Source organism: Mauremys mutica, chromosome 4, assembly GCF_020497125.1.
Source record: "Mauremys mutica isolate MM-2020 ecotype Southern chromosome 4, ASM2049712v1, whole genome shotgun sequence".
NCBI lineage: Eukaryota > Metazoa > Chordata > Testudines > Geoemydidae > Mauremys > Mauremys mutica.
The window spans coordinates 22,086,306-22,100,469 of NC_059075.1; the positions used below are offsets into that span (position 1 = coordinate 22,086,306).

At 40.3% G+C, this 14,164-nt stretch overlaps 2 protein-coding genes across 8 annotated transcripts in view; one reads left to right on the plus strand and one right to left on the minus strand.

The window, feature by feature from the left end:
• Window positions 1–5,184, minus strand: part of TECPR2 (tectonin beta-propeller repeat containing 2) — a 74,908-nt gene extending 69,724 nt beyond the window's left edge. For both annotated transcript variants that reach the window (XM_045012761.1, XM_045012756.1), the window contains exon 1: window positions 5,056–5,184. The gene's annotated coding sequence lies outside the window, so the exon portion shown is untranslated. The remainder of the gene's footprint in view (window positions 1–5,055) is intronic.
• Window positions 5,185–5,219: 35 nt separating this feature from the next.
• Window positions 5,220–13,835, plus strand: LOC123368190 (cyclin dependent kinase 2 interacting protein). 6 transcript variants are annotated; one of them, XM_045012767.1, is made up of 5 exons: window positions 5,220–5,269; window positions 6,699–6,867; window positions 7,683–7,809; window positions 10,964–11,090; window positions 13,407–13,825. In XM_045012767.1, the coding sequence occupies exons 1-5, from the start codon at window positions 5,263–5,265 to the stop codon at window positions 13,607–13,609; spliced, it is 633 nt and encodes a 210-aa protein (XP_044868702.1). In that variant the 5' UTR covers window positions 5,220–5,262; the 3' UTR covers window positions 13,610–13,825. The 6 variants fall into 6 exon arrangements, with proteins under 6 accessions (XP_044868702.1, XP_044868701.1, XP_044868699.1 ...); XM_045012766.1 differs by having other exon boundaries at window positions 5,223–5,269; window positions 6,696–6,867; window positions 13,407–13,826; XM_045012764.1 differs by lacking the exon at window positions 5,220–5,269 and adding an exon at window positions 5,380–5,611 and having other exon boundaries at window positions 6,696–6,867; window positions 13,407–13,835.
• The last annotated feature ends 329 nt before the right edge of the window (window positions 13,836–14,164 follow it).

Genomic DNA, 14,164 nt, shown 5'->3' on the forward strand with positions numbered 1-14,164 from the left:
CGTCCTGGCCACTGGTTCGGGGGGGCTCTGCATTTTAATTTAATTTTAAATGAAGTTTCTTAAACATTTTTAAAACCTTATTTACTTTACATACAACAATAGTTTAGTTATATATTATGGACTTAGAGAAAGAGACCTTCTAAAAACGTTAAAATGTATTACCGGCACTCGAAACCTTAAATTAGAGTGAATAAATGAAGACTCGGCACACCATTTCTGAAAGATTGCTGACCCCGGCTTAGAATCTTGATGGCTCCCATTTACTATGACAATTGGTTGTAGACGGTTTATTTACCTGCAAGCCTTCTTGTGGACATGGAGGCCATGTGAACATGTCACATGATACTGGAATCCATCTTAAACATAGTGCCTTTCCATTTAGAAGGAAGGGTGTGAACCCAGAGAAAGAAAGGATTCCTGCCTTGTGCCAAAGCTATAAAAAGGGGGTGGAACAGAACAAAGGGGGCTGCAGTCATGAGAATCTCCTAGTTATCACGTGGGCTGGAACTAACAAGAACTGTACCAGGGGAAAGGATTGGTCCCAGACTAAGAAGGAGTCTAGTCTGTGAAAGAAACTTATTGGAACATTCAGCGTGAGATTTACCTGTATTTAGTTTCTTAATGTATTAGGCTTAGACTTGCATGTTTTGTTTTATTTTGCTTGGTAACTCACTTTGTTCTGTCTGTTATTTCTTGAAATCACTTAAATCCTACTTTTTATACTTAATAAAATCACTTTTGTTTATTATTAAACCCAGAGTAAGTGATTAATACCTGGGGAGCAAACAGCTGTGCATCTCTCTCTATCAGTATTATAGAGAGTGGACAATTTAAGAGTTTACCCTGTAAAAGCTTTATACAGAGTAAAACACATTTATTTGGGGTTTGGATCCCATTGGGAGCTGGGTGTCTGGGTACTGGAGATAGGTGACCTGCTGAGTGGTTTTCAGTTAAAGCCTGTAGCTTTGGGGGCATGGTTCAGACCTGGGTCTGTGTTGCAGCAGACTAGCATGTCTGGCTCAACAAGGCAGGGTTCTGGAGTCCCAAGCTGACAGGGAAAACGAGCTCAGAGATAGTTTCAGCACATCAGGTGACAGTCCCAAGGAGGTCTCTGTGACCAAGCCTGTCACACAACCTATAAAGCAACATCTCTTCCCCCTCCAACTGCTGTATTCCCATCCTACCATGGGATTTTTACTAGTTTACCCATCTACCTTAATCAAAGTCTCCTTGAGATAAGAACTGTGAGTGAAACGCAGGCCCCACTTAAGACAATGGCATTTTACCACTGACATCAATGGAGTCAGGATTTCGCCTTGCACATTGTTATAGTTTGAATAGGGCCATACGCACCCAGTGATGTCATATGAAAAAAAATTATCTTACTTTAAAACACTATAAAAGTCTCCAGAGACTCTCTCATATATTCAAATATTAAACAACACTTTATCAGAGAATATTGGGCCTTTGTGACAAACTGCTCATATGAGTTTTCCCACTGACTCCAGTGAAACTATTCTTGAAAGTGAGGATTGGATCAGGCACTATGTCTTACGACAGAACTTCTGAGAATTCATTTTGACTTTCTCCAACACAAGTCATTTTATAATTTAAAAAGTGTTTATAAAAAGTACAGCTGCAGTGTTTGTGCTTGTGAGGTTTAGTTTATCATCTTACAATACCCTTGTGAGGGTATTTGAATATTATTTCCCCCTCACTTTATAGATGGAGAATCTGAAAGTGGCCTTGATCCTGCAAGCTGTCCCACCTGGGAAGACCCCTGGACCATCTGCATGGACACAAGGGTACACCTGCTTGGAACAGTTAGCATGAGCAGTGCCTAAATTAATTGTTCTGGACCATACAACAAGTAAATGGCAAAGCCAGGACTAGAAGAATTTCGGGATACATGACTACCAGGGATGGGTTTTGTGTGTTTTAATGGTGTATGTTTATTTGTTTTTGAGCTGGAGGATAGTGGTGGCTTAATTTACAGAGGACGATATCAGATTAGAAGTCTCATCCTTAGTCCTTTACATGAATTCCTACCTCAACCCAAGACGGTTAAAACTAACAGTTATCAGAAAAACAAATCTACTTTTGACTCTTTGTGCTACATTTGGCTTGCACAATTAAAAACAGTTTAGGCAGTTTCATTTTCTAGTAGTTACACAGTTCAGCTTCACTTTGAGGTACTACCAGACTTTGAGGTACTCCAAAACTGAAGAGTCCTCTTTTTTTTTTTTAAACAATGAAAATATTTTTTGTTTTTGTAGGTTCTTAAACACAATGGTGCCACTGACCACAGGGCCAGCCGCACCGGCTGCTGCTAGGGCAGTCTCAGGCCACCACATGCCTCTGCCCGTCAGAGCACCCAAGATTTAGTCGGAGTATATAGTACAAGTCATGGACAGGACACAGCCCGTGAATTTTTCAGTACTGCCCGTGACCTGTCCATGACTTTTACTAAAAATACCATGACTAAATCTTAGCTTTACTTAGCTTTACTTATGATGCATTCCACACCCCCTTAAAGAAAAGATGCTCCTTCAATCCACAAAAGCCACAGCCAGCCTCTCTGTTACTTCTCTACTACTACCACCTTCTCTAGTCTCAATAATGGGGACTATGGCTCAACAGCTGTGAAACAGCGAAAAGGAAGATGGTCTTGTAATTAAGGGACAAGACTGGGAATCAGGAGATGAGGGTTCAATTCCATGCTCTGCCACAGACTTGTGTGACCTCAAGGAAATTATTGCATCTCTCAGTTCCCTGTCTGTACAATAATATTTCCCCTTTCTCACCCTTTGTTTTGTCTATTTAGATTTAAGTTCTTTAGGACCGGGAACATCTCTTATTATGTATATGCACAGCACCTAGTACAATGGGCCCTAACCTCAGTTGGGGCCTCTGTGCACTACAAGAATATAAATGGCAATAAAATAGTTTTCCAATTTATTTAAGGGGCAACTCAACTTGTGCCCCCTATGCTCTAATTATGAGATTTTCAGATTGGGCACCTACTTTTTTTTTTTTTTTTAATTAATCAGTAGTTTACATCCCATTTAAAATGTAGTCTTCAAAAAATCTTACAGTTCTAGCACCAGGATACTGTCAATGGTTTAAAACATGTCGCGTGAGAAAATATCAGAAAGGTTGCAAACTTTCCATTGTTGTGTGTATTTAAAGAGCTAGTGGAAGCCCAGATTTAGACAAAATTAATATATAAAGATGTTACTAAGATTTTTATTTATGTTTGGCTTGAGAGTTATAAATCCAAATAATGTGTAAATATATTTTTATACAATACAAAATGCTCACTGTCAAGAACTTTTAGAGTAGTTCACCTTGTACCCCCACAGGCAATGCATATTCACCACCTGACACAAAGATAGAGAGATTCAAAAAGCATGAAAGCCTAGAAATACTGTCCTGTTGCACAAATAACTACATCACCATCCTTTCAATTGATTCAAAAATTATTAATAAACTGAAAAACTAAAAATTCAAACTATTCAAGATTATTTTAATCTTAAACAAATGAACTCTCACATTTGCAAGACTGATACTGAGAGTATTGGAAGGAGTCAAACAAATCACAAGTATGATTAACAGTCCCCATCTTCGGACACTTCCACAGTGTATTTAGGTTCCAATCCTACAGAAACTTACAGAATGCTTAACTTTTCTTATGTCAGTAGTCTTACTGAACTCAGTGGAATTACTCATGAGCTTAAAAGGTAAGCACATGCATAAGAGGTTGCAGGATCATGGCATTAGTTTGCAATATCATTATTTTTCATGATTATTCATTTCTAAGGTGTTTACCAAAACACTAGCAACTTTAAAAACATTGCAATGTTATCGTGTTGCATATATGACAGCAACTGAACAAAAACTAAGCTTCCATAGTTAAAATATTAAATTACCTATAGCTCATATTGTCCACTCTAATCCTCTAGCCCATGTCAAATTGCAATAGTTTTCCCCCACAATCTGTTTACAGAGGCACTAAGGAAAGTAACAAATGTTACTTAAAAGCATTCATGTGACCTAAGAACTGGGAACTACACTTATGAAAGTGGGCACACAAAGTTTATTTGCAGTTTAGCTTAAAATAACTTCCGAATTTGTGGCTTCAACTGCAGCAGCAGCAACCTTATTGTGCTGATGTCGCAACCATGTTACGAGACTTTATTAACTAACTAAATTTCTTATTCATAAAAATAAGCACAAGTCAGCACATTTTAAACTATTATTAAATAGCCTGACATTCTCTGTCCTGCCTCCATCCCCACACCCTGCAAACTGTTTTAAGAGACACCACAGAGAAATTTGGTTAGAAAGTTTGTTTCATTTTCTTTGTTATTTAATTCTCAAGTTAAAAATAAATTTCCTACTCCACCCTCTGAAGAAATAAAAACTGGGATGGGGAGCGTGAAGCTGCACATCTTTGTAATTAGAGAGCCAGGTAGGCGAAGTAATATCTTTACTGGACCAACTTCTGTTGGCATTACCTTCCCCAGCTTGTCTCTCTAATATCACTGTTACAACTAGGCTGCCTACATCCTTCTAACGCCACCCCAGGTTTTACAGTGTTTACAGGCTAGTTGGCCAGATTAACCGAATCAAGAACAAAACACCGGTACTGGTCATGCGCAACACATTCCCCATGGGGAGAATTCAACAGGCAGCAAACAGCAGAGCTCAGCAGCAGCAGCGGCTGCTTCACGGGGCTGCCGAAGGATGAAACGAAGCGGGGCTACCATGCACCTCCAGCCCCTTTGCTCACCGAGGGAAGCGGAGTTTAAAGCGGGTGCAAGTACCCACAGCCTCGCCGAGGGGCGAACGATCCCCACCGGTTTCCAACAGCAGAGGGGGGAACTGGGGGGGGGCAGTTTCCCTATTTCAGCCTCTGCTGGAGCCCCAGCCACAGAGCAGCAGGGGGCAGGGGAGACGCGGGGGGAGAGGAAAAGGGGCGGGTGGGGGAAGGGTTGATGGAGAAAAAGGGCGGAGGCGTGAGGAGGAGCCCAGAGCGGCAGCTGCCTAACTCACCTCAGCAAGGGGCCGGGCCCCTCATGTCTCGCGGGCGGGCAGGGGCTGCCCCGCCGAGGCCCCGGGCGAGGGAAGACTAAGCCGCTGGGCCGGGCACGGCTGAGCGACGGCTGCTGCGCCGGCGGGGGGGGGCCGGACGTGAGCGCACTTCCGGGGGAAGGCGGGGCGCGGCCCGGCCGGGGGGCCTATCACGGCGGGGCTCGGGCCATGGCGGGTGAGCGAGGCCCGCGGCCCCCGGGGCGCATGGGGGGAGGGGGTGTCTGTCTCCAGCCTGGGGTCGGGTGCCGGCCGCGTGCGCGCGGAGGGGGGTTGCCCTGGTCGCCCAGGGGCGCTGCCTTCATGGTAGACCCCGTTCTGCCCCTCCCGCCCCCCGTTTTCCCTCCGAGGGCACGTGAGCCGGGCTGCGCGCGCATTTCGTTAGTTCTATCCCGTTATTATCGTTACATTTCCAAACGCGAAGGAAATCGACCAACGCGGGCTGCGGCTGTGGGGCCTCGATCCCGCGGGACCGTCAGCCTGCGCAGCACCGTGAAGCCAAGGCGGCGGGACCCCTCCCGTGCGTAACGGTCAGCGGGCGGCCCGGTGTCTAACCACACGGAAACCCCGGAGTCTTCCCAAATGTTTCTTACTTACCGCCCTTCACTTCCTTGCCTGTTAATACTGTGATTTAACAAATTAGCATTAATGAGTGTTAGTAAAGTGCCAGGGTTGTTAGTTTAATGTTCGTGAAGCACTTTGAGATCCTCTGATGAAAAGTAATTTAGCGGTGTAGAGAATTAGCATCAATTGTATGTACAGTCACACTCAGTGTATGTTTATAAATAACAGTATTATTCCTAGCGGCAATACCTCTGAAATCTTAGCTCGCTTTGTATTATCCAGAAACTGTTGATGTGATGAACAGTAAAGTTGAGGACAGAAATTAGGTTGTCATCTGAATCTGCAATGATTGCAGATATGCGTAACTACATAGCTGAGTAGTCCCACTGAATCAATGTTCCATTGAGGCTCACCTGTGTAAAATTAATCATGTACATACATTTTTTGCAAGATTAAAGCCTTGCATTGTCATTAAAATCCTGTAAAAATCTAAGGTGACATTTTGGCCCTATTGAAGTCAATGGCAAAACTCCTATTGCCTGCAGTAGTGCCAGGATTTCACACTTCCTGCCCTGGGCAAACCTGCTGAAATATTAATGATAGAGACCACAAGGTGAAAAGGACTCGGCCCTAACAGAGTTAGTGACTAGCCAAGAAGTGCTACATTAAAATTTGACTTCAGAAAATACAGCCATTACTTGTATTGGCAAAATATTATAGGATTGCTTATTAGTGGTTTTACATCATTAGTTAGGTGTTCTAATGGAATACCTCAGTATGCAGTTTATTTTTTTCAGTACCCTAAGAATGTGGTTATTTTACACTGATGGTGAAAGGCTGACAGGCTAGAAACTTGATTTATGATTAAAGTTAGTAGGATGAACGTAAACTACATTTTACTGAGTCAACATTCAGGAACAGAACATTGAGGAATATACTGCATGCAGCCACATACAACTATAATGACAAAATAAAACAGTGCATTGATTTGCTATTGTAGATTTGTAAGGGTTTGCATTTTCTCTCTTTTTTTTTTAAAGCAGCAAAGAGTCCTGCTGCTGTTGTTCCAAAACGACCTGTCTTATCTGTCAGTGCAAGAAAAATTAAAGATAACGCAGCAGACTGGCATAATTTAATGATGAAATGGGAGACCCTGAATAATAATGGATTTACTACTGCAAACAAAATTGTAAACTTGAAAATTGGCACACAGTGAGTACATTAACAGGTCTTACAAATAATGACAATGTAGAGGTCACTTTTACCGTGAAACTAGTTTGTTTTCCTGACTGGGCAGCTTTACAAAAAAAACAACAGAGTGGACAGGTTTGATATTCTATACCAGTAGCATTTTGTGATTGTATAAAATCAAAAGATTCAAATTCAGGTAAGGCTGTTTAAGGTAAAAATTGGATAACCTCATATGGGCTGTATTTGCAGCAAAATGTTTTTATACATACAAATAATAAACAAATATTCAATATTTAAAATGCTAAATTACAAAATTAGGGTTTGATCCTACAAACCCTTTCTTGGGTGAGTTTTCTCTGACACACAACTCAGGTTACAAGATATCACTTTGGTCAAGAGCTTTGCAGGATTAAAAAAGGGATTGTCTATTTACATGAATAACAAAAACATCCTGAGTTACAATAGTAAAGATTTAAAAAAGCCACTAACTTTGGAAGGGACATAATTCCTGCTTCAGGACATAAGACAACCTGTAACTAATGGGAATTAGGAAGAAACTTTCCTTTTCCTGGTGGACAGGCTATTCCTTAATTGCCTAATGTAGGGTTCTTGTACTTTCCTCTGAACCATTTGGTACTAGCCACAGCTGAACACTGAACTAGCTAAACCATTCATCTAATCCTGTACAGCAATTCCTTTGTACTGTTCATGTGAAAAAGGGCTTGTAGGCTCAAGCCTTTTGTTAGTTGTGTAGAGGATAGCATAGACTTTAAATTCCTACAGTCTGTGAGTAAAGGTGTGCACAAGTATTTACACTAATATATGCTTTTGTTTAGATTTAAAGATAACAAGCTGGAGATAGAATGTGACAACATTGCATCTGACTGTGGAAAGCTGTCTCCAAGCTATAATGAAGAACTTGAGATGTTCTGTGCAGAATTGCTTGGGACCTTGGAAAACATGGTAATGTTCATTTGTTTATCTTTCAAACTGTATACTCCCTAACCTGATGAAGCCATTGTTGGCAAGTGCTTTTGTCCACTAACTAAATCATTTTAAACGTTTACTGAAAATAAACTTTCATAAGGCTTTCATTCAGAGAATGACTCTAACTTTGGATATGCATGATTACAAGTACTGCGTACTATGTTTATTAGATTGACTTGAAAATTTAAAAGTTGATTTTACATCCCTCTCCTGGCTCCCCCTCTATTTCCCCTTTTCATAGTATGATTTAAAAAAAAAATCTGCAAAATAATACAATGCCAATATTGTACCTATTGTCTATTCTTTATCATCCTAAACGTGTTCAAAACAAAACAAGCATCAAGTTAGAAAGAGGATAGAACAGTTCAGACTTAATATGATGTGGTATCAATAAGCATATGTCTATGCAGCAATTAGAGGTGTGATTGTAGCACGTATAGGCGTACCCAAGCTAACTTTAATCTAGTTCGAGTAACAATAGCAGTTAAGCACAGCTGCACAGGCTGTACAAGCCCACCTGGGACCCTGTGTACATACATGACCAGCAATCCTATGCAGCTACAGCTTCAACTCCCATTATTACTCACCCATGCTAACTTTAGCTACCTAGCATATGTCCACATGTTGTAGTCACACCTCTGATAGCAGTGTAAACACAACCTAAGAACTATATTTTGTTTGATTGGACATAATTCAGTTTCCAGTTTTCCTAAATGCAGTTCTGTGTTACAGCTCCCATCTCGTTAGGGAACAGAGTGGACATTTATCATCTAACCTACTTAATGAGTGGACACACTATTAAGAATTGTCACCCCAATAATTTTGGAAATAGCCAATACAAGTGAAGATAAGTGACGTTCCTACTGTAATAGTAGTTCATACCTTCAGAATGGTATAGTAACCTAAATTAAAAAGAGAAAAAGTAATACAAATCAAAAGAAAAAGTGTACAACCTATTCACTTTGCAGAAATAATTTCATGCACCTCATTGTTAACTTAACCTGAATTTTATTTCTTTATTAGAATAACTCTAATATCCCTTAGCTATAAAGAAAAATGCCTATTAAAATGATATTGGTTTGATGTTAAATTGAGCAGTTCTGTGCAAACTGGAAAAAATTCCAATGATTGGTATAAGCAGGAAAATATTCCAGATTCCTCATCAAATTTGGTTCTCTGGAGAAAGTAAGAGTAATGCTTCTGTTTCTTAGTTTGAGTTACTGTCATGACTTAGCCCATTAAATGCACTGATATAAGTTGTCATTCCTGTTGAGCAGTTAAAGTCCAAGCATCTTGTGTTGGATTAGACAATGCATATATACATACATTATTTTCCACTGTTTGTAATCATATGTACCATATATTCAGGAGTTTACAGCATGACCATGATGCTCCTAAATTCTTTACTGTAAAATGCTGCTACCAGCCTCAATTATTTTATTAATGGTTTCATAGATTTCAAAGCCAGATGGAACCATTGTGATCATCTACCTCCTGTATAACACTGGCCATAGAACATCCCCAAAATAATTCCTAGAGCATATCTTTTAGCAAGACATACAATCTTGATTTAAAAATTGTCAGTGATGGAAAATCCACCAGACCCTTGGTAAATTGTTCCAGTGGTTAATTACTCTCACCATTACAATTTTACACCTTATTTCCAGTGTGAAGTTGTCTAGCTTCAGCTTCCAGCCATTGGATCATGTTATACCTTTCTCTGTTAGATTGAAGAGCCCTTGTTAAATATTTATTTCCTGTGTAGACACTTAGACTATAATCAAGTCACCCTTTAACCATCTCTTTAAGATAAACAGATCGACTCAAGGAGTTCAGTCACTATAAGGCATGTTTTCTAATCATTCTTGTAGCTCTTCTCTGAACCCTCTCCAATTTATCAACATCCATCTTGAATTATGTTCATCAGAACAGGACACGGTATTCCAGCAGCGGTCACAGCAGTGCTAAATACAGAGATAAAATAACCTCTCTACTCCTGTTTGAGATTCCCCCGTCATCCCAGGATCACATTAGCTCTTTTGGCCACAGTGTCACACTGGGAGCTCATGTTCAGCTGATTATCCTCTACAACCACCAAATATTTTTCAGTCACTCTTCCCCCATCCTATAAGTATGGCCTACATTCTTTGTTCCTAGATGTATATACATTTAGCTGTATTAAAAGGCATAGTGTGCTTATGCCCAGTTTACCAACCAATCCAGATTGCTCTGAATCAGTAACCTGTCCTCTTCATTATGTACCCCATCTCCAATTTTTGTGTCATCTGCAAACTTTATCAGTGATGATTTTATGTTTTCTTCCAGGTCATTGATAAAAATGTTATCATATCATAGCATAGGATTAAGTACCTATCCCTGCAGAACCCCACTAGAAACAGACCTACTGGATGATGATTCTCTATTTACGGTTAGATTTTGAGACCTATTGGTTAGAACTATCAGGTGTTACCTTAGATAATGCACAATTGTTAATTCCCTTCTACCTTTCTAATCCTTCAAGATTACTATTATGGAAAAGTGCCCACGCTGCAGTTAGCACTTACTATCCTAATTATTGGCAGTCTTCGGAGGGAGTAAAAGACTGAAATTGCATAGAGACTGAACTATTTTTCCATACCTAGAGGTGATTCTACCAGGTTAAGGCTGAGGGACGTTGGTAGGGAAGCTTGCACTTTCAGTGCCTGTGCGGTACCTGTTCTGTAGGAAAGAGCAACTTTCACCCTCAGTCCCAGCCCCTTTCACCAGTACCAAATCGTTATAAAGGAAGAAAAACAAGAATATTGAGACAGAGCTTTACTAACTTTCTGGGTGGTAAACTTGGATTTAGGATTAAAAAAAAGGACTGAAGCTAGGGAAATGATCAAAATAGAAGTAAATAAACTGTACATGCAATGTTTGAAACACCAAGTGTTTCTCACATGAAATCTCTATATTAGTCCCACTAATAGCTATTTTTTGCAGCCATAAAAGTGAATTAGAAATTTCATGAATCTGGTTGAGGTAGTCACATAAAGTATTTTTGAACTTCATTAATAGTTAATATTTGTAAGATCTTAGTAGCATAAAATGTCCCAAATGTTTATTAACTTGAAACTCTAATCATTCTCAGGCAAAAATACAACTGAAAATGGAAAAACTGTGTTCAACTACTAAAGGAATTTGTGACTTAGAAACATATTATGAAAATGGAGATTGCGGGACACCACTCTTTCACACATGGCCCACTACGTACTTCTGTAAGTAGAATATTGTTTACTTATAGTTATCCATTAGTATTTCACAATGAGGAGCATTTTAAAGGACATTGGATGTCATTTGAAATTGAAATAGTAATTTAGAAGAACTAAAAAAATGCCCTGTTAACTTTTATCTAGATAAGATTGTAACTTTGCCTTATGTAATGAGAGAGTCCGTCTTTCTAACAGAGTAAGCAATAGCGAAGTTACTGCACTGGTTCTCAAACTTTTGTACTGGTGACCCCTTTCACATAGCAAGCCTTTGAGTGCGTTTCCCCCCCCCCCCCTTATAAACTAAAACCACATTTTTATATATTTAACACCATTATAAATGCTGGAGGCAAAGTGGGGTTTGGGGTGGAGGCTGACACTCGTGACCCCCCATGTAATAACCTCGTGACCCCCTGAGGGGTCCCACCCCCAGTTTGAGAACCCCTGAGTTACTGCAGTAATTAACTTAAAGCAGTGGTTCTCAAACTATGCGGCGCACCTCCGTAGGGTGGTGTGGGAATGCGTCAAGGGAGATGTGAGCTGTGAGATGTTTTTTTTTTTTAAGAGCCCTGGCTGCTAGCCCCAGGCAGCTGGGGCTCCTGCGGAAGGGCTGTGCACACCTGGGAGGAGGGGATAAAGGGGCTAGACGGAGCCCCACCGCCAGGGCTCTCCTTCTCCCCTCCTCTTCCCCCGCCCTCACTGGGAGGCAGCTCAGGCTCTGGCTCTTCCTCTCTCCCCTCCCGCCCCCCCAACAAAAATCTCTCACCTGGAGATGGCAGCGGCTCCAGCTGTGAGTCCCTTGGTAAGGGAGGCAGAAGTAAGGGTGGCAATGGGGCATGAAGTCTGCCAAATAAGTTTGTGAACCACTGACAGGTTATTGCCACTGACAGCTCATGTAAATTGCAAAGCAACTCACACATTATAATTAGTGTTAAGACATACAGACAGATCCAGTTAAAACAAGCATCTGCTGCTGCTAGAAGTGTCAAAGCTGCAATAGCTACTCCCTACAAAGAGCAAAAATATCTGTGGTCTGGAAGCATTGAGAGTCCTATTCTACAGTCCAATTTGTAGAATTGGGTTTATTCTTAGGTGGGAGATGGGAGTTCCACCTCAGTTAATTGTAAGACACAGAAGAGTTTTAAAAGGGCTCTGATCCAGAGAATGACCAGACTGAGGAAGAAGGCTCATCACTCTCTACCACCAAAAATAGGGAATGCAGATCCTTCCAGCATTCACTTCGTAACAGAGTGTAGGTGAGGCCTTCTCTGCCCTTCCAGTTATTTAACAATCTAAAAAAACCTAGCAGGCTTCAAGTGCGTCTGTCTGACAAGCAGCATTACTGCAGTTTTACAACTCTTGGATCTCAGGAACTGGATGGCAACAGATTTGTTTCTCTGATTAATTGGAAGTAGTTGTTTTGTGCAGTGTGTCCCCTGCTGCTCAGTTCACTGCCCTAGAATAGTGGGATTCTCGTGTCTTGGTTTCTGCTGACCAGAAGACTGGCAGGAGAAAGGGGATTTGCTGGACCCTCGGTTATTGAAAAAATCCAAAGAAATGTGGTTGCAATAATTTTACCTACAATTCTGGCTGAATTCCATGGGAATTGGAGGCTTGAGCCCTTATTGACAAATATTTTGTTCACTTACTGGGTCCAGCAATTCAAGTGACAATAGCCAGATACGTTTTAAAAAAATATCCTTACCAGCATTACTAGTAACTCCTGCACATTAGACAAACATTTCAGTTTCAAACTATTTTCACCATTTATTCTTCACTCACAAATAGTTTAGTTAGTTAAACAGATCAGCATTACTTCCTGGTGCTCAAGCACTTGTACTATTTGGGTTAATATAGTATGCAGATTATGGTTTAGTTGCCCAAAAATATCAAGGTATCCAGAAAATTTATGCAGAGTTTTTATTCAAAGTATTATAAAACCTTTACATTTTTAAACCAACATGTCCCTTTAAAGAAATGGCTTAAAGTAGTACCATTTTTATAGCTGGTTCTAAGATACTACTGTTGATGTAGAAATAAAGGGGGATTTTATACTGAAAAAGCATCTGTGTGGTAGAAATATATCCAATACATGAGCAATAAATTTGGCATTTCATATTGCAATGAAGAGGAGTGGTGTTAACTACTGTAAAGATCAGGATAGCTGTCTTACCTAAAGAAGAGGGGGTAGTTATAAAAGCTTGTATTCTGTAATAGCTATTTTTAAAAAAATGATTAGTATAGCACAAGTACTGATTTATTACTTTTTCAGAGCTGCTTATATATGATTAGAAATTGTGTGTGTAATTGTTCAATCCATTTCAGATGAGGTTTCTTTGAAGCTCACTGAAATGTACAAGAAGGAAATACGACTTAAACAAACGATTGTGCAAGAGATTGCTCATACAGCTGACCAGGATCTTATGATGGTTTATTTATCGTCTTGGTTGTACCAACCCTATATTGAGAGCAGCAGCAAACTACTGCTAGAAAGCATGTTGCTGGAAACAGGACATAGACAAGTGTAGCATTTAAGACTACTTCTAAAGATACTCATGTGACACTGAAGCAGCAACAAACTGCAAGGTTAATTATAGGTTGTATTTTTATAAGGTTATTAAAATGTGTTTTTCCTCTGTTTGTATTTGTTTCATTTGTCACTTGGTTGATATAAAGCAATTATCTAAGATACTTATATTACCTCCTTCGCTGTAGTATCTGAACAGCTCACAATTTTAGATGTGCTATTATCCTCAAATTACACATGGGGAACCAAAGTAGAGAGGCGCTAAGGGCCAAATCTTCAAAGGTATTTATTTGAATTCAGTTGAAATCAATTGGCTTTAGGTGCCTAAATACCTTTGAGGATCTGGGTCTAAGGTCACACAGAAGACTGCAGTGGAACAGGGAACTGAACCTGGATCATGGAGCCCTAGGTTAGAGCCCTCACCCCTGGACCATCATTCCTGACACCAAACTTGACACCCACTGAATGTCTTGCTACTTCTGTTTTGAACTGTCACTCTACACAAAATCAAAGACAAAACATGTTCTGTTTTTTCCCTGTGTACATCCCACACAGA

Coding starts and splice junctions, on each gene's coding strand:
- LOC123368190 (XM_045012764.1), top strand. CDS start 5,395: ATGGTAGACCCCGTTCTGCCCCTCCCGCCCCCCGTTTTCCCTCCGAGG. Junction 6,868..7,682: donor AACTTGAAAATTGGCACACA/GTGAGTACATTA, acceptor GCTTTTGTTTAG/ATTTAAAGATAACAAGCTGG. Junction 11,091..13,406: donor ATGGCCCACTACGTACTTCT/GTAAGTAGAATA, acceptor AATCCATTTCAG/ATGAGGTTTCTTTGAAGCTC.